Here is a 21,817-nt window from a genome sequence, read left to right as displayed (position 1 = left end):
GAACTCTCCCATTTTACTTCTTAGACTTCTGGCATTGGCATACAGACATTTCAAAGTGTGTTTTTTGTTTGTATTAACAACCTGCTTTTCAGTTGTTAGGGATAATTCGGAAATCATTAGCTTTGGTGATTTTTTTACATATAGGCACATGGACTATGTTTGCTTTTAATGGAACCTCTCTGTTGGGATGCCCTAACTCTCCTGTTTCATTAGTATCCTTCAAGGATACATTTCTCTGAACCATGCATTGCTGAGCGACTGTCTGCTTTCCCCCTTGTTCTAGTTTAAAAGCTGCTCTATCTCCTTTTTGAAAGTTAGTGCCAGCAGCTTAATTCCACTCTGGTTAAGGTGGAGCCCATCCTTTCAGAAAAGTCTCCCCTTTCCCCAAACGTTTCCCCAGTTCCTTACAAAGCTGAATCCCTCTTCCCTGTACCATCATCTCATCCACGCATTGAAACTCTGGAGCTCTGCCTGCCTCTGGGGACCTGCACGTAGAATAGGAAGCATTTCAGAGAATGCCACCCTGGAGGTGGCATTCTCTGGAGGTTCTGGATTTCAGCTTCCTACCTAAAATCCCAAATTTGGCTTCCAGAATCTCTCCCACATTTTCCTATGTCGTTGGTGCCCACATGTACCATGACAGCCGGCTCCTCCCCAGCACTGTCTAGAATCCTATCTAGGTGACGCATGAAGTCTGCCACCTTCACACCAGGCAGGCAGGTTTCTAGTTCCATTATATCGTTTTTGAGATGCGTTGAGCAGAATTGCACACGGTTCTCTAGGTATGGTTATACCATGGAGAGATACAGGTCATATAATGATATTCTCCATTTTATTCTCCATTCCGTTCCTATCAATTCCTAACATTCTATTTGCTTTTTTTCACTGCTGCCACAACTAGGCACAGGATTTCAATCTATTGTCCTCAATGACGCCTAGAACCTTTTCCTGGATGGTGACTTCTAAAATGGAACTTAACATTGTAAAACTACAGTTTGGATTACTTTTCCATATATGCAATAAATTGTAGGGCCCTGAAAAGAATTGAAGGGGCCCCACAAATTAAACAAATCCTATTCATTTCATTCATTTTAAGTAGAATGATTTCTATAAGCCATTATAGTCAATGGTATCATAGAAATCATAAGAAAGCAACAGTTGCATGTGTACAGTTAGAAATTGATACAGTGTAGAGCAGGCAGTCAGCAGAGAAGGGGAGGATGGGCAAGTTGTCAAGGAGATGAGAGGAATGACATATCACAATGAAGCATTTTTCCAGTCTGACCTATCACTGCGGACCGGGTAAAGTGACATTGATCTTGAAGATTTAGGATATTAGAGATTTGTTCTGCAGTGTTTCTCAAGACATTGTCTGTGTGAAAGCATAGCTATAAACTCTCTCTGAGTTCCTGTTAAAGTTTTTTTGCTGTAGCATATTTTATAGTCTCACTGTGCCAGCCTATCATCAACAGCCCATCACAATATCTGTGTCTCGTTGCAGATTTGTGTTGCTTCATTTGCAGCTACTGTTCTGTTTTTCCTTTCTGGTAACTGAAGCCTTAAGTACACTTGAGATTAGTCATTTATTCTCTGTTTGCCTGGCAGTGGGCATGGTACGGACAGGGGACATAAGTGAGCAGTAAGGGCAGGGCAGAGAGTGTAGCATAACAGGCTGCATTGTGAAGCCTGTCTGTGTCAGAGTGCTGCAGTGTGACACTTACTGCAGTAGTTTCTCTATGTTCTCCACACAGCAGCATGGTACTAGCACAGTCTTGGCATTACAATACCAAAATATGAAATCTTTATTGTAATCTTCACATCCCCAATGACATAAAAATAATCATGTCAAGGATAGGGAAATGCAGAGCAGGTGAAGTACATGTAAATGCGTCCAAAATTGGCCAAGTTGGCACTGGCACTGACAGTACCAGCAAGGTAGTCCCAATATAGCAAACCAAGAAGAGATCGAGTGTGAGAGGAGACCCCCAAGGCTCTATAAGAGTTTACCACTTACCAGCAACAGTGCCATGAACCCAATATGACATCTTAAGTGGCAAACTGGCACCAAAAGTGGCATTGACATCCTAAGTCAACATGAAGAGGAAACAAAGCAGAAGAGGTGGCAGTAAAACCTCCAAGGCAGGCTCTGATAAAGGGGGACAAACAGCACAAAGAATGACTTCAAGGTATATGGTTTGGTTATTATCACACTTAGCACATCACAAAAGATGCTGAAGAGAAACCATTTTGATGCACGCATGTGATAAAATTTAGAGTAGTGCCAGAGATTTCATGCAAAACCAGAAAATCACGAAATGGAACAGGGTAAGGTCAGCTCAAAGATGTAGAAAATGGTCTCTAAATAAAGCAGCCCTCTCTACTTTCCTGGAAAATCACTCCACAATCATTAGAGAAACCATTGTGATGTACTAATTGTGGTAATAGCCTTTACATTTGGCAAACCCATTCTACAAGAAAATCTAAATTCCACCCTGCACCTTGGGTGTCTTTGTGCCACTCAGACTTGCTTGCATGCCTAGACCTTACATCTGGAGTTCCCTTTGCCACTGTGTCTTGCTGTCGTACCCTGAAGCTAACACCTTTCCAGTCTGGGGAGCTGATTTGCATCTCTCATGGTGCTCTGGAGCCTTGAAGCCACTCTTTGTGCAGCTTGGCCCCTTTATCAGTGCCTGCCTTGGAGGTATTACTGCCACTTTTTTGCTTTGTTCCTCCTTCATGTTGACTTAGGGTACTGATGCAACTTTTGGTGCCAGTTTGCCACTTGAGATGCTATCACGAGTTAATGGCAATGTTGCTGGTAAGTAGTAACCTCTTTTAGAGTCTGTTGTACAAAATTCTGTATTCCACTAAGGATTAGGTCTAAAATATCTTCCCCTCTTATCAGTTCCTAGACCACCAGCTCCATGAAGCAGTCATTTATTTAATCTAGAAACTTTACTTCTCTAGCATGTACTGATGTGACATTTACCCAGTCAATACTGAGGTAATTGAAATGTCCCATTATTATTGTGTTGTCAAATTTGTTAGCTTTCCTAATTTCTGTTACCATTTTATTGTCTGTCTCTTCATTCTGGCCACTAGGATGGTAGTATATACCCGTATTAACCCACTGCTATACTCTTCCTCATAAAGATTCCATGGTGCATTTGGTCTCCTTCTGGATCATTATCCTATTTGAATCTATGCCATTCTTAACATACAGTGCGACCCTCCCCCAACCAATTTAATCCACCCCTACCATTGTGATATAATTTATACCCTGATATTACATTGTCCCTTTAGTTATCCTCTTTCCATGACATCTTTAAGATGCCAATTATGTCTAACTCTTCATCCAGTGTTATACATTCTAATGCCTTCATCTTATTTTTTATAGTTCTGGCACTCATATGCGGAACTTTCAAGGTATGTTTTCTTTTTGTTTTTACAATCTTCATAGCAGCTGACAGGGAGAATTTGAAATCTTATAACTCACTTTACTCTTTATCTAAAGGCACCTGGGCTACATTTGCCTTTATGGGAACACCTCGATCAGAATGCTTGAACTTCGCTGATTTGTTAGTTTCCTTCAAAATACTCTCTTCAAACCATGACAAACTGTCAGCTTTCCCCCATATTTTAGTTTAAAACCTGCTTTATCTTTTAAAATGTTTGCACCATCAGCCTTGTTCAACCCTGGTTAAGGTGGAGCCAGTCCTTTTGGAGTAACCTTGACCTTCTCCAAAATGTTGCTGAGTTCCTAACAAATCTAAAGCCATCTTCACTGCACCATCGACTCATCCATGCATTAAGACTCTAGAGCTCTTTCTTCTAGGGCCCTTGCGTGGAATGGGGAACATTTTTGAAAATGTTACCCTGGAGGTTCTGGATTTCAGCTTTCTACCTAAAATTCTACATTTGACTTCCATCACCTCCCTCTTTCTCATTGGTACCTACATGCACCACGACAGCCAGCTCCTGCCCACCACTGTCTAAAATACTATCTAGGTGATGAGTAAAGTCTGCTGTTTTTGCACCAGGCAGGCAAGTTAGCAAGTGATCCTCAAGTCTACCAGCTACCCAGCTGTCTATATTCCTAATAAAGGAAAGAATCAAGAAGTAATGATGAAGAAGAAAAGGATAGAAAGTAGTAGAGTATGGAAGGAAGATGATTAGGATATGTAGGGGTAAAAGAAGTATGAGAAATGAAGAAGGGCAAGAGGGGTAAAATGTGATAAAAGAGAAGGAAGCTAAGATCATATATATAGATAGATATAGATATAAATAGATAGACAGATAGATAGAGATATATAGATAGATAGATACAGATATACAGAGAGAGAGAAAGAGAAAAAAATAGAATTAGGCAATGTGTATACAAATATAAAGTTCTTAATAAATATTGCAAAACACTTCCTATGTTGGTAGAAAAGCATGAATGTACAATATGTGCTAACAGATTGAGAAAATGAAAACAATGCTTTATTAATATCTTTAAATCAATCTTGAAGGGTTTTGGTATATATATATAGATTGATAGATTGATAGATAGATACAGTATATGACATACAAACACACACACTCTGTGAGGCGGATTTTCATACTCCGCGAATAGGCCTACTTTTGTTTGCGCTCCAGGCGCAAACAAAAGTACGCTGGATTTTAGTAGATACGCGCGGAGCCGCGCGTATCTGCTAAAAACCTGGATCGGCGCGCGCAAGGCTATCGATTTTGTATAGCCGGCGTGCGCCGAGCCGCGCAGCCTACCCCCGTTCCCTCCGAGGCCGCTCCGAAATCGGAGCGGCCTCGGAGGGAACTTCCTTTTGCCTTCCCCTCCCTTCCCCTACCTAACCCACCCACCCGGCCCTGACTAAGCCCCCCCCTTACCTTTGTCGGGGGATTTACGCCTCCCAGAGGGAGGCGTAAATCCCCGCGCGTCAGCGGGCCTCCTGCGCGCCGGGATGCGACCTGGGGGCGCCGGGATGCGACCTGGGGGCGACCTGGGGGCGCCGGGATGCGACCTGGGGGCGCCGGGATGCGACCCGGGGGCGGCCCGGGGGCTATGCCCCCGGGCCGCCCCGGGCCGTAGCCACGCCCCCAGCCCGCCCCCGACACGCCCCGAAAACACCGTGCGGTTCGGGCCCGCCCCCGACACGCCCCCGACACGCCCCCTCCGAAAACCCCGGGACTTACGCGAGTCCCGGGGCTCTGCGCGCGCCGGTAGGCCTATGTAAAATAGGCTTACCGGCGCGCAGGGCCCTGCTCGCCTAAATCCGCCCGGTTTTGGGCGGATTTAGGCGAGCAGGGCTCTGAAAATCCGCCCCAAAGTATCTACCTCTCTCTCCATTAGAATTCATGAGCGAAAGAGAAAAAAGATAGTATAAGTGAAGCTATTCAGAAGTTAATAAATACTGCCAGAAGTTTAAGGTTTGGAGAGAAGGGTGAAAGAGGTTATTTATTAGTCCCAGGAAGAAGAAATACCTCATAGATACTGGAATTCATGGAAGGAGAGAAAAGATTCAGGACTAGAATCTCGGGTAGAAGAACTTCAGAAAAGATGACAGAAGGCCCAAGCCAAGTGTTCAGAGCATCATGGGAAATAAAGAAAAGCACTAGTTTATAGAAACAATTTCAGAGTTTTGCTTTTTTAAAATGTTACATTTGTAATGAGTTTTCTCTCTTTAAGACCTGATTCATTAAGATTTTTTCCCCATTCTGTGTCCATGAAAAAGACCATGATGAATTTGGTCTTTAATCTTAAAGACATATAAGAACAATTTTGTTTTTTTTAATTTCTCTTTTTACATTGGAGCAGGGATTGACAGTGTTGATTTATCTTAGAATTTTGTACCTGAATTCTTTGTAACTGACTGAAAATTTACTCTTCCAACTCCAAGCATTTGGCTTCTGCAGGCTTCATGACTTTCTATTATCCCTCTCTTATCTTATCCTGAAGGCCTGGGTGGTGTTGCATTTTATATTGCTATTGGTTTTTTTTAAAATACAATGCAATAATGACAAAAACAACATTATAAGTAAACATAAGTTCCTTACCTAAACCATGCCTATGTGTTGACATTGGGGGTAAGACAGTCCAAATTTTTGTCTTTGGATTGTAACTTTCAACAGTGTTTAAAGTCTTTAAGCCATCCCGGCCTCCAATAACAAAGAGTTTCTCATCGATGACAGCCACCCCAAACTGTAACCGCCTGCCATTCATCATTCCAGCTTGAATCCATATGTTTGTCCTGAGGTCATATTTCTCTATTGTTGTTGCACCTAGGAAGACACAAGATGAAATAATGTACTTTACTAGCAGAATAGATACTTGCTGTGTGTTTTAAAGCAATTCCCATCTTTGCCCTACACTCTACATATGTAACTTTGATCCTTAAGAGTCACAAACAGATTTGGTTTCAAAGATCTATCAAACGTAAATACATTTGATAAATATTCATTGTAAGTATCCTGAAAGCCAGACCTGCATGTCCTTGTAGAAGACCAGAGTTGCTTAACTCTGATAAAACTATCCAAGGGTTGAAGAAATATTTTGATGAGCAAGATGTGGTAGTAATAAAGGAATACATACTGAGGCCAATATTCAAAAGCTTAGAATGACTGAAGTTAACCAGATAAGTTTGCCTGGCTATTCAGTGGGATAAATTTCCTGCTAAATATACTAAGTAAAGTTATCCGGTTAACTTGAGCCAGATGATTTTAAACCTAATCAGTTATCTTTTGAATATCGCTGGTTAGGTTTAAAGGTGTAGCTGGATAACTTTAGACTTATCCAGCAATATTCAAAAGAATATAACTGGTTAAGTAGAACAGTGAAAAAAAAAATGATATGTGGGCTTACAGCTCAATTCCCATATCCCTACCTAAAATGTAAAAATGGACCCTGCTGGGCCAAGAACCCTCAACCTCCCAAATCCTCCAACAGTATTTTAAAAGGAAATGTGGTAGGGGTCTTCTGAATGTCCTCTTCCCTCCTTGTGCCCCCTCCCCAGTTCAGCAAAATGTGCAATCAATGCCTCCTGCTCTGCCTTCCCTCACTCCAACCCTAACCCTCCCAATTGCCTGACACCTTCCAAAATCCCTTCCTTCTGCCGGGATCATGGCATCCTCTTACTGCAATCCCAGTGGCTTTCATTGTTAATTTATACTGTTTTCAATGTACATCACTGTGATTATTAATGGAAGAAAAGTGATTAATCAAATCAAATAAACTATCTAATGACAGCAATGTTGGAAACATAAGCTACTGCACTGCTATCAGAACAGCGATGCTGGTAGTTTACATTTCCAGGGTGAGGAGAGAGACTGTCCAGTGGACTTCTACCACATTTCTTTTTAAAGTTTAAATTGTTTATTAAATGAAACTATGATATAAACCAACAAATGTGTATCGTGCAGTGTTTCTGATGCACAATATATATAACATAGCTAAGGTACAGTTTTTTTTTTTAACATTTTCATCCCAAATGACTTGCTACAATAGCTGAGAATGTGAACTAACTCCCACCTCCCAGCTGAATTATCAAACCACCCCTAGTCAAAAGAAGGAATCAGAGTAATATTTCCATTACAGGAATACCACAATACTAGGAATTATATACTGTATGTATATCATTAACCACAATACTATGAACTAGTGCTCTTAGAAGGATTTGGGGTGATGAGTGCTCAGCCTGGCTGGGCCCATTTTAAACATATTGGGAGGGGGTATGGGAATCAGAACACAGGCCTGTGCGTCACACTTTTTTTTTTTTTCACTGTGCCACTTAACCAGCTATGGGGGTTATTTTCCAAGCCATGTTATGGGCTTTTCGCATGCAAAAAAACGCCTTAACGCATTCAAAAAGCACCATAATGCATAGTGCGATTCTAATTTGGAAAAAGGGGAGGGATTCCTGGTCAAGTGGGCTGGCTTTGCAATGCCATATTGCACAGTTTTAATGTGGGAAATAACTACACCTTTTTCATTTGCATGAAGCTGTGCAATATGGCTTTATTCCACTTTGTGATGTTTTTGCAAATAGCATTTTCAGGAGAGAGAGAGTTAGCCAAAAAGCTTATGCAGCTAACTTATAATATCAGAGCTAGATAGGTTTCCTGGCTAACTTATCCCTGTCCCAGAATGCCCCTGAAAAACCCATTACTTATATGGCTAATTCTTAGCTGGTTAATGACTTATCTGGCTAAAAATTAACTGCATACCCATGGGGATATTGAAAACTAAATGCCTTTGAATATTGGTTTCTCAATATTTATTTTCTAATTCAGTTGAATTACAAGCAGATTATATCTCCTTTGCACTGTGCAAGCTTTCCAAAATCCAAAGAATAAATTATAAGTCCTACCTTGCAGAAGGATAAAAAATCATTTTAAATTGGTATGCAATTTATACTTTTTAATCAATTCCATTGCAATTCTCTTGAGCATGTGGGAGAAGTCATATGCAACATTACCAGCACTAGTGAATATCCCACTCCTACATTGTGCTACAAACAGCAAACTATGTAGCAACAGTCATTGGTTAGTGCATATCCTCTTACAATAAAATCACCTTCAGTAATGAAAAAGTAATTTAAAAATCCTACAAAATCCTCAATTTATGCAATGCTAAAAAACATTTACTGAAAAGAAATGTTTGTATGTTTGTAAGGAGGGGGGAGGGAGTGCTTTGCAAGTATACTTTTAACAAAATATCCATATACAAAGGATTTTCCCTCCCTCAACTAAAATCAATTAATCCAAATGCATCAATGTCTACCAAGGTAATTAATACACATACATGAATGAGGTCTAGATTGCCTCCATGAATCACATTATAAAAAGAGAATTTTACTCAGGGGTTATCCAGCTAATATTACTCAGGATATATACCAAAAGGCAGGTCAGAAACTGATGGATGGACTTCTATTTTCCAAAAAGAAAGAGGAAATGAAGTTAGAGATTAATGAGAATTTAGATATAAACCAGATTGGCTTTGTTGCAAAGTACAATATGCAGGCAAAATATATTTTAAAAAATATTTTTAAAAAAGTAAAAAAGGCTGCAGAGATATGGTTTTGGGAATGCTTTCCAACACAGAATTGCAGAAAGCATGTATGTGGTTGTGATATGTGGCAGGCCTCCTTTTTATTTCCATAGCTCAAATTATTTCCTATGGAAGAAATTTTTTAATTTTTTTTTTACCCCTGACAATTTCCTCCTGCTCCTTTGGGCTTTCTTTTCAACCTGGAGATAGGGTTGGAATCTGGCAACATTATTCTTCATTTATAATTTCCCAGGGATTTCTCTACTCCCCTCCCCCCTCCCCATATTTTATAACCAGAGCCCTGCAATAATGGCCTTAAAGCCATCCATTAGGTACTAGCATTGCAAACAAGTCTCTCCAGAGTTACATTTCTCATGGAATGGTAAAATTCTTCAGTATCCTACACTCATGGTTTTAAGTCCATTGAGATCTTCTTTGATATCTTCTGGACAGGATTCACACCAGAAACTTTCCTGGTTTCAGTGGCAACAAAACACAAGATAAAGGACCCCATACTCTCCAAATGCATTGTGGCAAGTACAGTCAGCTGTGAAAATTAGGGGTGTTCAGGTAAAATAATGTCATTTTGTTTCATGTTGTATCGTTTGTGGGTCAATTTTTGGTTTTGTTAATGTTCTCTCATTTGTTTTTTATTTCAGAAATATTAGAAACTAAAATGACAGAAGAAAACACACAACAATTTGTGGGTTTTTTTTTTCCAATTGTTCTGTTTTGAAAATGGCAAGAAATGACATAGTCAAAGTCTGTCAATCACATTGTCTATGTTCTTTCGAATGAATGCACATCCCTAGGGAAAATCAAAGATCAACTGTCACATACCCATCCACTTCAAGCATACTAAGCACCAGACATGAACTACCTACTATGTGCTGACGTATCTTCAGCACATAGTATACTCTCACATGCAGAGAGCACAGACAACTACTTCAGCTTCTACATTTCTATAACTTATTGACAGAGAAATATATATTGCTTCTCTCTTATTGTAACATTTGGCTGGCCACACTCATTCCCAGATGTCACAGCATGCTCAGTGACAAGGACGTCACCATGCTCCTTGCTCTCTGGCTCTCCTTAGGTGCGCATGTGCGGGGCACACTAGATCTTAAAGGCCCCATGGTGGAAAATGAGGAATGGCACATGAAGATGATGTCAGCGCAGGCTGGGGATTTAAACCCCAGCCACGCTTCCAGCCGGTGCCTCAGCAACAGGTCCTCCTGTCATGCAGTGTGTGTTGCTCATTCCTGCCTTGCCTCGTTCCAGCCTATCTTGCTTCATTCCAGCTTGCCTTGCCTCATTCCAGCTTGCCTTGCTTTGCTCCTGCCTTGCCTCTACCCTGCCTTCCCTGACCAACTCCTACCCAGCTTCCTTCTTGGACTGCTCACCCATGCCTTCACCATTGTCTGGAATCTTACATTGCCTGATCTCTACCTGTCCTGACCATTTCCTGGAACCCAACGTTGCCTGATCTCTGTCTGCCTTGACCATTGCTTGGAACCCAAACATTGCCTGGACCCAAACATTGCCTGGACTTTCTTGCTCCTTTTCTACCATCTGCCCCAACCACTGCCTGCCTAGTGACCAGGCCTGTCCGTTCTCTATGAGACCCTTACCTAAGTCCTGCTGGCCTCAGAACCCAAGGGCTCAAGCCACGGGGGAAGAGGCTGGTATAAGTGAAGCTTAGTTCTGGTCCCTGAGAGTTTATCTCCTATTAGTGGGAGCCCAGCAGGGTCACCAGTGGGGCAATGCCAATCTCACCACAGCACAAGGGCTCACACACCATGATACTTATGATGCAGAAGCTAGCAAACACCAAACTCTAAGCAGAGAAAGAGGAAACATGAGAGAACTTAAGAAGTAAAGATGGAGGATAGGGGAAAGTGCTGGGTTAGTATATGACAGGGCCTGCTTCTCTATTGATTTTGTGGTCATTTGTCAGATTCCCTTACTCACAGAGCTAGCTGACCACAGACAAGGGACCAAGAGGTAAGCTATGGACCTGGAGGAAGAGAGGAAACAGAAGAGAGCTTTGTATATTTCCAGATGTTCTTGTGTCACAAATTCAACAAAGGATCTGAAAGGTTGCATCTTCCTCACTTCCTATTCTATATCTTGATCTGGAGCCCTCCTGTTCCTGGAAGAGTGTTTATGATGGGCAATACTATATCATGATGGCACTGACTTCATGAAAACTTCACTGCAAATTATTCAGGAAGTCTATATCATGCTGTACGCTCTGTGTCAGATGTTTCTTTTATATTGGGTATGCTCCAGTCAAATGTTATTGCCACATTTGATGCCTGGTTGTAGCATCAGCATCACATCTCTTGTGCATAACATATAACTCAGCTACATATCAAGCCTGTTAATATTCTTGAGCAGTCACTAAAGTATTTAACAGTTCATGTGGCTGCTCTATAAGAATGTCTAAATTTGCATCTTGTTAGTAATCATTATTAATCAGGCAGTTTTTCTTTTAGTTTATTTAATGTTATATATTTCTTTCATTATATATATATATATTTATTTATTTTATATTGTAATTGCAGATGTAATTCTGTACACACTTTTATATGTAGTTGAAAAAGGCATTCCTTGGAGGTGGAGTTGGGGCAGAGAACCATTTAAGCACATACTATTAATTTTCAAACGTATGCCTGTGAATGTATACACACACATTTACGCCTACTCCCAAGCAGGCGTAAATGTGTGTGCATAGAGATGAAGACCATGTATTCTTTTTAAATGTGGACTTCAGTCTTATGTGGGCTGTATTAAATTACCCCATGAGGTTGATATTCAAAAGCCAATTAGACGGATAACTGAAAAGTTATCCTTCTAAATGGCTACCCGGAGATATTCATCACCATATGTGGCTATAATTTAGCCGCATAAGTCAGGGGCATTCTGAGGGCAGGCGGAGCAGACTTAGCTGCTTAACTTATGCGGCTAACTCTGGTTGGGCCATAGGGCTATCCTAAAGTTTGTCGGTTAGACATATTATGTTAGACAGATATGCTTAGCCAACTAACTAGCCAAGCTGCACAGCAGCTGAAAATGGACCCCTTTATGTTTATTTTATTCAATTGCTCTTTGCTCAGAGGTTTATTGGTCAATTAAGCATGTAATAAGTTTAACTGTCAAGTTTAACTCTCAATAGCTGGCCCTAAATTGTGGAATTCTCTCCCACTTGAGTTACGTTTAGAGGAGAGTATTCAGTCTTTTAAGAAGCAACTAAAAACATGGCTGTATACGCAAGCTTTCACCATGACAGTATGATTCCAATAGACTCTCCCTGGGAACTAAAATATAGCTACGAGATTTTTATTTTTATTTTATTTTATTAACCCTATTGTTAGTTTGATATTGAATGATTTGTATGTATTTTATTATTTTTTAACTGATTAATGTATAATTTTATGTTATTATTTATAGGGTTTCATTTTTAGCTGAGTTTATTTTATTTTTACGATATTTTATTTGTTTTTAGGACATGTCGTTAAAGACAGTCTGTTGTTTTATTGTAAAACCAACTTGAATTGTACACAATATGTTCGGTATATAAAAATGTTTAAATAAATAAATAAATAACTGATTAATTAACTCACTAAAATATCTTCTTTCTAGATTCAATAGCTACTGCAGCTTCTGGTCTTGAGCTGACTGCCTTAAAGGAGCCTTGCTAAGTTTCTGCCTACTTCCTTGGACTCAGAGCCAGAGCAAGCATATTTGGCACCTGTCCTGTCACAGGTAGCCTTTGAAAATATGGAGCTGTCTTGGTGCTGCAAAGCCCTTGGCCGGTGTAGCTCGGGGCTAGTCATGTGGGGCTGCTGTATATATGTATATACCTACAAAATATGCAGAGTAGTTTGCTTGTTGAGATAGCTAGTATCAGTTACAGTCCTTACGCTATCTGTGGCCACTTAAAGCACATAGGCTGAGGACTCCTGGGGAGAACAGCTTGCAGAATGGTCCATTTCTAAGTTCAGTCACCACCTTTCAGGGGTTTTATGGTTGAAGGCCCTTGCTGAGCCACATGGCTGGCAGGACTTGTGGCCAAGCTGGAAGAGTTGCTGTCCTATAGGCTGTGTCTCATGTTGTGCTTGTCACTTTTACAGTTAGTGATGAGCAGAGCAGGTATGCTGATAGACTCTCAATCATCAGCTCTGTGTATAGCATAAAGGCTAGAGAAGCTGTTGTCAGCTGATGACCTCAGGAGCCTACAACCTGCTTCATTCACAAACCTGTCTCTGTACTGAATGTATGGGGCAACTGCTCCCAGAGGTGTCATGTGATTGGCATGATGCTTATGCATTTACTGTGTTGGTCTCTTGCAAGACAAGCTTTTCCTGCCATCTGAGGGCTTGAGGGGCCCATGTCAGTACCTCTGACAAAGTGCTTATCATATATGCTTCTCACTGATGTCTGTCATGTTGGCAGGTATACCAAATCTTCTGTGCATAGTTCAGACTCTGACTCCCTCATTATCACTTAGGGACCAGGCAACCACAGACATCAGTGATGGAGAACTATGGACATGCCAGGACATACTCATTGCCCATGTGTAGGTGCACAAACTGCTGGAGGTAGCCTGTCCACAAAAAATAGCCAACACATATGTGTGACTATGTGCATCTGGGTAAGTGACGTGCTATGTTAGCCTTGGTCTACATCTGTGTCTGGGGGTGATGTTGGCCTCGTTGTTCCTTCCATTACCACACCTTTGCATACCACAGAGCAGGTAGTATATGTGCATCCATTTTGCACAGAATGTCTTTTGACACAAGTGATCCTGTGCTTCCATTATTTATAATGGATGCCTCAAGAGATACAATAGTATCAGATGGGGAGAAACTGGCCTCACGCTTTTTCAAAGAACATTTTACTTATGGCTCACACTGTTTATTTCTTGTGTTGAGAGTGGGGGGAGATGTGAAACTTGACAGCATCAGATCTCAGATATGGTGTGGCATATTTCTGGATGAGTAGATATCTGCCTGTTGTGTACATCTTCTACCCCTACCCCCAAACACTGATACTCTTTCACCTAGTAATTGGAGTGTGCCTAATTGTCCTGTTATTTGGGGGTGTGCAGGAGCTTCAGCTGCCAGAGAGGGTTTGCTGGGGGTTTTTTGTATTTTTTTTGGGAGGGGATTGCTTGAGGCCTGCTAGCACTCCTATTAGATGTTCCCTTTTTCAAGACCAAGGCCTATTTACCCTCCTCTATGTAGAACAGATCCTGGATGCTCCACAAAGAGGCTGTCACACCAGGCCACATCTTTCATGCCTTTCTCTGCCATATGTATGTGCTGGCAGGTTATACCTACAAAGATGCTGCCATTGGTAGCTAGATATGTTTTGTGTGCATACATAGAAGTGATGGAACATTTCTGCAGTTGATTTTAGGGGACAGGTTTAGCAGTCAGTTTTCCCTGCATCACTTGTCTTCTACACAACTTGTGCATTTTGCACCTCTGTCTATTTGCAAGCTGCTCAAATACCATGTTAGCAGCTGTGTGACAACTGAGGAGGAGTGAGGGAGTTGTGTAGGTTAGAGAAACCCGGCAGCCCAAGAGCAGACAGCTAGGAGGCCTGCTGGTGCTTGGGAGCTGGCAGACCTCCACAGACTGGCTGCCTTTCCTGTACTAGCCTGGCATATGGATCTGTATAATACCTATTTACTGTTAATTAAGGGGCCCAATGTTGTCTTGTGGGGTAATTAGTGTAACTTGCCCTTAATACCATATAGACTTTACATGTACACTATGTACTCTCTGTTCTGGACACCTGCAGTTGCTCATTTGTGCTTCCTAGAGATAAAACACACCTAGGGCTTTATGTCATTTTCAAGAAGCCCACGGACTAAAGAATTATGTCATGATAGTATCTGGTGCCAGAGCCAGAGAGTCGGCCCATTGTTTGGTCAGAGGTGTCTTCACAATGTTACAGGCCAATGGTTTGTAATAGGTACACTATGACCTTCGCATAGCTAAATAACCGATTGGAGTGAAGATGTAGCTACTGCACCTCTAGCAAACATTTCTATACCTATTCCACCAGACTGCATATAGAGGTGAACACTAGCTTGCTAGTGTCCATCTCATATACATGCCCATGTACCCAATAGTTAGTTAAAAGTATGCTCTCTGGAAAAGACAACTGGAGCCAATACAGAAGCTCCACAGTAAGGAGCTTCCTGTTTAGCTCTTGCTGTCTTCCTTGGGAGCATACAAGCAGCTTTTGGTAGTATGCCTCAGGCCATATGGATTTGCCTGCCAGAAAAGTGCCTACTTGGAATGGCCAATGGCACTTTAGCATGCAAGATCATGTGGATCCCAAACTTTTGACCTAGTGAACCCGTAAGAGAAAAATCACACAATACAAACATAGAAGCAGAAAATGTTCTTTCAAACCTGTGACCATTTTATTACACAACAAATGTCAACAGATTAAAAGCAAGTCAACATCTTTGGTAATCACATTCTCTAAGGACAAGATATGTAATTGACATGACATTGTAACTGAAATGAACAGCACATTGAGTGTAGACCTCTAATTACATTGTTACAAATGGCAATATTACATATACAGTATTATCATGTTATCCTTTTGCACAATCATGATTACAGCCAAGAATATAGGAAGTGGAAGTGGCACCCCAATAGCTACAGTACAGCTCTAATGTTAGAGCTGATAGCAGCACAACTATGTGATGTAACCAAACGGCTCCCAGACAGTCGATGTTGAAAGAATGAACTCAAAGGTATAGGCTAAGGGCCAAGACAGAGACTTTAAGTGAAGGCCCCAGATAGTCCATGTGAAAGAGTGTACTCAAGGGGACAACCTAAGGGCCAAGGCAGCAAAGGTTAAGTAGCAGGCAGCAGAACTATGGCTAGAGAGTGTAGTATGGAGGCAGGAGTCCCAGGAGAAGACACCACAGCAAGGAGGAAGGAGCCCCAGGAGAAAAGAAAGCAACATGGAGGCAGGAGCCCCAGGAGAAGACACAGCAGCATGGAGGCAGCAGCAGGATGAGATGAGATGAGATGAGACACCAGCATGGAGGCAGCAGCAGGATGTGATGTGATGAGATGAGATGAGATGAGACACCAGCATGGAGGCAGGAGCAGGAGATAAGACATCATGTGATGAGATGAGACACCAGCATCAGGAGCAAGAGATCTATCATGATGAGAAGAGACAGCAGCTGGACCGTGACTGGAGATGGCATCAAGGAGGCTGGAGTACGAGCAGAGCATTGAGTAGGGCATTAGAAGTAGACAGCAGGTCAACACTGGTGGACAGTAGACATCCCCATCATCTAGCCGGCACAGAAAACCTGTAGTCAGGACTGGTCCATTAGGCTTCTTCCATTTAGCCAGCACAGGAACTCTGTAGTCAGGATGGGTCCAGCAGCCTTCCTCCAACTAGCTGGCACAGGACCTCTATCCAAAGACACAGGAGGGGCTCTGGCATTTGTTTCAGAATCTGGGTCAGGACACTGGTGAGGTTATCTCAATAGCCACAATGGTGAGAGCTTGTGTGTGGGCTGCTCTGTGGTCATGCAGGGCCTGGGTCTGCCTGTTCACAGTCCTCCTCATGCGTACTAGTTCTGCCCATATGTCGTGGAGGTGGACATCATGACTCCTTTCTAGCCTGTCCAGCTGCTCATGCATTGAGGTCTCTGTCGGTGCTGGTGCTGTGCTCATCATGGCTGGAGCAGAGGTTTGGACCTCCACAAGTGGCATGAGGGGCTGGTGGGCTGCTCTGGCTCAGTGCCTGCTGCCTTGTGCTGGCCATGTGGTGTGCTAGAGTGAGATTGCACTGGCTCAACTGTGTCCCACTGAAGGTTGGGTTCCTCCATGACTGCTGAAAGGTTTATGCTCACATTCAGTGGGCTTGCTGAGCCAAGGGATTCCACGATCTGGCTGTGCTGAAGAGGTTACTGCTCCTCCTCCTCCTTCTCACTGAACTGTGTCTGTGCATCCATAAGCAAAGGAGCATGGAAAAGTGCTGCTGCGCAGTTGGTCCCTGAGGCTTCACTGTTGGTCCCTGGGCTTGACGGCTGGGACCTGCCAAGTAGTGGGTGAGAGCTGAGGAAATAAAGAAGAAGACATAAGTACTAAAGCCAAGAGGTACACACAAGCACCATTTGGCATGAGAAACACACTTTGCATGTCAATCAATGTGAGCATCTTATGCCAAATGATGTGCACAACTAACCCTTGTACCCCTCCTCAGTCGAGAAGTAGAAGAATTGTGTGCTGCAATGTATATACCTTACCAAATATATTACATATCAAAGAATGTAATCCAATATTGTATAGTACCAATGTATGTGTTTTACCAAATTGGGTTACACCAAATTGATATACCAGTTTGTGTTACACCAATTTATGTAATGACCCAAAGATGAATGTTACTTTTGTAAATCGTTGTGATCTTCATTTGGAATGAAGGTATATAAAGTAAATAAATAAATAAACAAATAAAAATAGTAGCCTTGCCATTTACAGATGAGGTGAACATATCAGCTCCAGCTCGTGCGGTGTCCAGCTGCTCAGCCATGCCCTTGAACACATCCAGTCCCAGCCGTTGGATGAGGCGTTTCTCCATGGGCATGAGCACAATTGGACAAGGAGTTCCTGCACCGGTCTGCCATATGCATTTGTTGTGATTAACCACCTTTGACTCTAATTGAGCCTTTCTGTCCTGGTACCTGTGGGCCATCTGCTCCCCACTGCTTATCAAGCTGCTGTGCCTAGAGATAGCCTGGGCGATGGTGCAGCACATCTGGCCTTTGGATGCCCTCAAGGTCTTGTCTGCATGGCTCCCAAAGAACGTGTCATAATGTACCAGGACCTCAGCAGTGATCATCTTATTGTCCTCTGTGCTGAACTTCAATGCCCTCAGATGAATTCACCCTGCTGCCTGGCTGCCTGAATGAGGTGCCACTTCCGCTTCCAGAGAGGTGTCTCCTCCCTTTCATGATTCTCTCCTCCCTTCCGCCCCTCCTGCACCTGCCCTACCAATTTCCCTCCCCTCTGCCCTCTCTGGTCTATCTCTAGCCTATCGTCTTCCTCCCTCCGGACTCACCTGCCTATCCCCTTCCCCCTCCCTTCTTCTCCTATCCCATCCCCCCTCTCTATCTCTACTCCTGTCCCTGTCCCTACTCCTACTCTTCCTCCTCCTTCCCCTAGCACTCTTGCCCTCGTCCTCCTTCTTCTCCTCCTCTCCTCTTTCCCCCTCTCTCACACTCCATCCTCTCCACTCTTGAACACCACCATGCCTCACCACTCCTCTGCCTCACCACTACGCCTCACCACCATGCCTCAACAAGTAGTACAATATTCTACTTTCTTAATCATAGTGCATGGAAGTGTTAATTTAAACCATGTCCCTAAATAAATATAATTCAGTTAATTCACTGTGACATAAATTAATTAATGTGAATTGAACACATTCAGTAACTTGTTCCATGCACATACAGCTAATAATACTTTGTCTCCAAAGATTAACTCCCCTTTCACATAGAATCAACATCATTATGTATCTGCAATCATGCTTTGCACTGTAATAAAGGTTATCATTCTACTGAGCAGAGTTCTTCCGGGATCCACTCATTCTTTGGAGCTGAGGCAGTAATAGGAGAAAACAAACATCATGGTAACAGTATTTTTGGTTAATTGAAGTAAAAAAAGACATAATTTAAATTCAATTTGTATCCAAGCGCAACGAAGCAATAATAATGTACATGCCTAACTGGATGCATTGAATCCCCTGCTAGTTTTCCAAAGACATAAGAAATATGAACTAATTTGCACATCCTATTAAGTAAGGTGATATTCTTTTCTTTCATGCCTTAATTTAAAATTAAAAGATGCAAAAATGAATTAATCTGCAGATTAGAGCTAAGAAAGTTTGCAGCTTATTTTTCAGTAGGCATGTTCAATTTAACTTTTAAATATAAGCAATTTTTTTCTTGCACAAAGCAGAAATTATGTTTATAGTACATAATGCAAATGTAAATTTTAATATAAAATGGGTCAAATTTTCAGAATGTAGGCTCCTAACATTTGGAGATAGGTTCCTAAATTGGCCCTTTTGGAAATGCACTAGGGCTGTGTGCCTAAATTTAGGCTCCTAGCTTCATTAGTGTTACTCTTGGTGACTTGTAGGATTGCCATGTGAGCCGGTGCTCTCACCCACACCACTGACTGATACTACAGAGGCCTCATGCCGCGGTAGAATGCCACCGTTGCTGCACCCTGCAGACTGTTGCTGCCAGGCTGCTGTCTTCCATTAGGTGCACGTGCATGTATGCGCATAATATAGGCCTTGTGGTGGGAAACACTAAGTTGCATCTCCCGATGACATCAACTCAACTGGGCTATTTAAGCAAGGGCTCTGCAATATTACCTCATCTCAGCAATGGATCTCTTGCCTTACAGTCTATGTTGATTGCATGTTCCTGGTTCCTATTCTCCTGTTCTCTTGCATTCCTGAGTCCAGTCTTGTCTTCCAGTTTTGCTTTTCAGCCTTGCCTCATTCAGCCTTGCCTCATTCAGCCTTGCCTTCCAGCCTTCTTAGACCAGCCCACCTTGTCCAGTCTTGCCATGCCGTCTGCTAATGTCCTTTGTTTGTTGTTATCCACACTTGGCCTGACTCTCTGGATCTTGACCCCTTGCTTGGTCCTGACCATGATTGCCAGCCGCCTGGACCTGACCCCTTGCCTAGACCTGAGCACGATTGCCTGCCACCTGGACCTGACCCTTTGCCTTGATTTGACCACTCTTGTCAGCTGCCTGCCCTGACTTTGGCCTGTCTCTGACTCTGTTACACAGTCTACAGCCTGCCCTTTCCCAGTATGCCTTTAGACTCTAGTTCTCTTCATCACCCTAGGGACCTGCCTAAGTCCTGCCAGCTGCCTGGTATAGGTGAAGCTCCAGACTGTCTTGCTACAGACAGGGTGTCTTCGCCAGCTGCTGGCATAGGCCTTGCAGGTTCATCCTCAAGGCTGAATCAACTATGCTGCAGCACAAAGGGCTGACACACCCACTACCCTTCACAATTAGATAATTAAGGGGGCCATTCTTTAAAATGCAATGTGGCCTTATCATGTGCGTTAGGGCCTTATTGCATGTGTTAATACCCTAATGCATGGGACAGCGATTGCATCACGGTGTTAACATTTAAATGAGGGAAAGGGGAAGGGTTAGTGTGGGTTTGGCAGGGTTAGGTGAGTGATAATGTTTTAGATTTTATCACCAGCAATAGCACTAGAAATAACACCACCTTTTATGGTGGCACTATGGGGGCAATAGTGTGTGCTGTGCTGCAACCTCTGCAGGCAAAAATGCACTGCCACGATGTGGCAGGGTACACACTATTGCCCCCTGCCCCATTTTTCTTCGCGGCTCCTCATTCTGCTATATTTATATATATATAGCGGAATGATGAATCTAGGCTTAAAATTAGGTGCTGTAAATTGGGTGGTTGCAAGGGTGGATTTAGGGTGTGGAAACAAAGATAGAACCTTAGCACTGATTTTCAGAACTAGGCACCTAATTTAGGTTTCCAAATCTAAGCAAATGAATAGCAGACCTAAATTTAGGTGCCCAACTTTTAGGGCCCTAAATTTATGTGAATTTTCAGTTGCTAACTTAGGCCTGGATTTTCTATTGTTGCAAAGATTAGTGAATCCCGCGGTAATGGGGGGGGGGGGGGCGGGCCTGCGAAAGCCGGCAGCGATCACAGTACCACGGTGTTATATCGCTGCTGGCTTTCGGACCCAATAGCACCACCGTGAAAGGCGGTGCTATTGGGTGCGCTACTGGTGGCGATAACGGGTCTTACCTTATCGCCGCCAGCGAAGTTACCGCCATGTTCACCTCCTCGCCACCCCGACTCCTCCCCTTACGGCCCCGACTCTGCCCCGACTCCGCCCCCGGCAACCTATCACACGCAAAAAGGGACTTTTCGCCCCCGGCAACCTATCACATGCAAAAAGGGGCTTACAAAATAACCCCCTTAGGCTCCTAAGTTTAGCTAAAAATAAACTCCTATCTTAGGAGCCTAACTTAGGGATCTAAATTTAGGGGCTTAGCTTTTTTTGAATATCGGCCCAAACACAACTAGAGGTAGATATACAGTGGAGTAGTGAGCAGGAAAGTTGCTTGGATAGCTGTACCCAGATATTCAACGACACTTATCTGGATAAGTTGCTGCTCAATATACCCTACTAAAGTTACCCAGGTAAAGTTCGCTGGATAACTTTAGGACAGGTATTTTTCTAATCAGATTCACCCAGCTAACTTCAGCAGGGTAACACTGAATGTCAGTGCTCACTAGTATACTTTACTAAATTCTCATGCCCTGATTTTTATTACACTTGGAAGAGAGTATTAATTTTACTATCACTCTCATCTATAATCACCCAGATATTTTGAACATCTCTTTGACCAAAGCTACAGAATTGATTACTGCATATACCACAAGTATTTGTGTGGTGATCTCAAAGTAGTTGCAATTCTACTGGCTCTGCAGCTTGGTTACACCAAGTATTGTTGCTTCCTTTGTGACTGGGACAGTCGAGAAAGAGATTCACATTACATCATAAAAGTCTGGCCTCTCCGCAAGAAGTTGGTTCCAGCGCAGAAGAATGTTGTGCACAATCCATTGGTGGATCCAAGTAAGATATTTGTTCCACCTTTGCACACAAAACTTGGGCTGATGAAAAAGCAAAGTAAAGCCTTT

General features: G+C 42.7%; 1 protein-coding gene across 1 annotated transcript in view; it reads right to left on the bottom strand.

Moving 5' to 3' along the window:
* KLHL1 (kelch like family member 1) overlaps window positions 1–21,817 on the bottom strand; it is a 487,130-nt gene that overhangs the window by 97,235 nt on the left and 368,078 nt on the right. The window contains exon 8 of the mRNA XM_029603188.1: window positions 6,055–6,279. Within this exon, the coding sequence (XP_029459048.1) occupies window positions 6,055–6,279 (225 nt within the window). The remainder of the gene's footprint in view (window positions 1–6,054; window positions 6,280–21,817) is intronic.

Source organism: Rhinatrema bivittatum, chromosome 5 (assembly GCF_901001135.1).
Source record: "Rhinatrema bivittatum chromosome 5, aRhiBiv1.1, whole genome shotgun sequence".
NCBI classification, from domain to species: domain Eukaryota; kingdom Metazoa; phylum Chordata; class Amphibia; order Gymnophiona; family Rhinatrematidae; genus Rhinatrema; species Rhinatrema bivittatum.
This window is presented reverse-complemented; position numbering and strand designations above follow the sequence as displayed.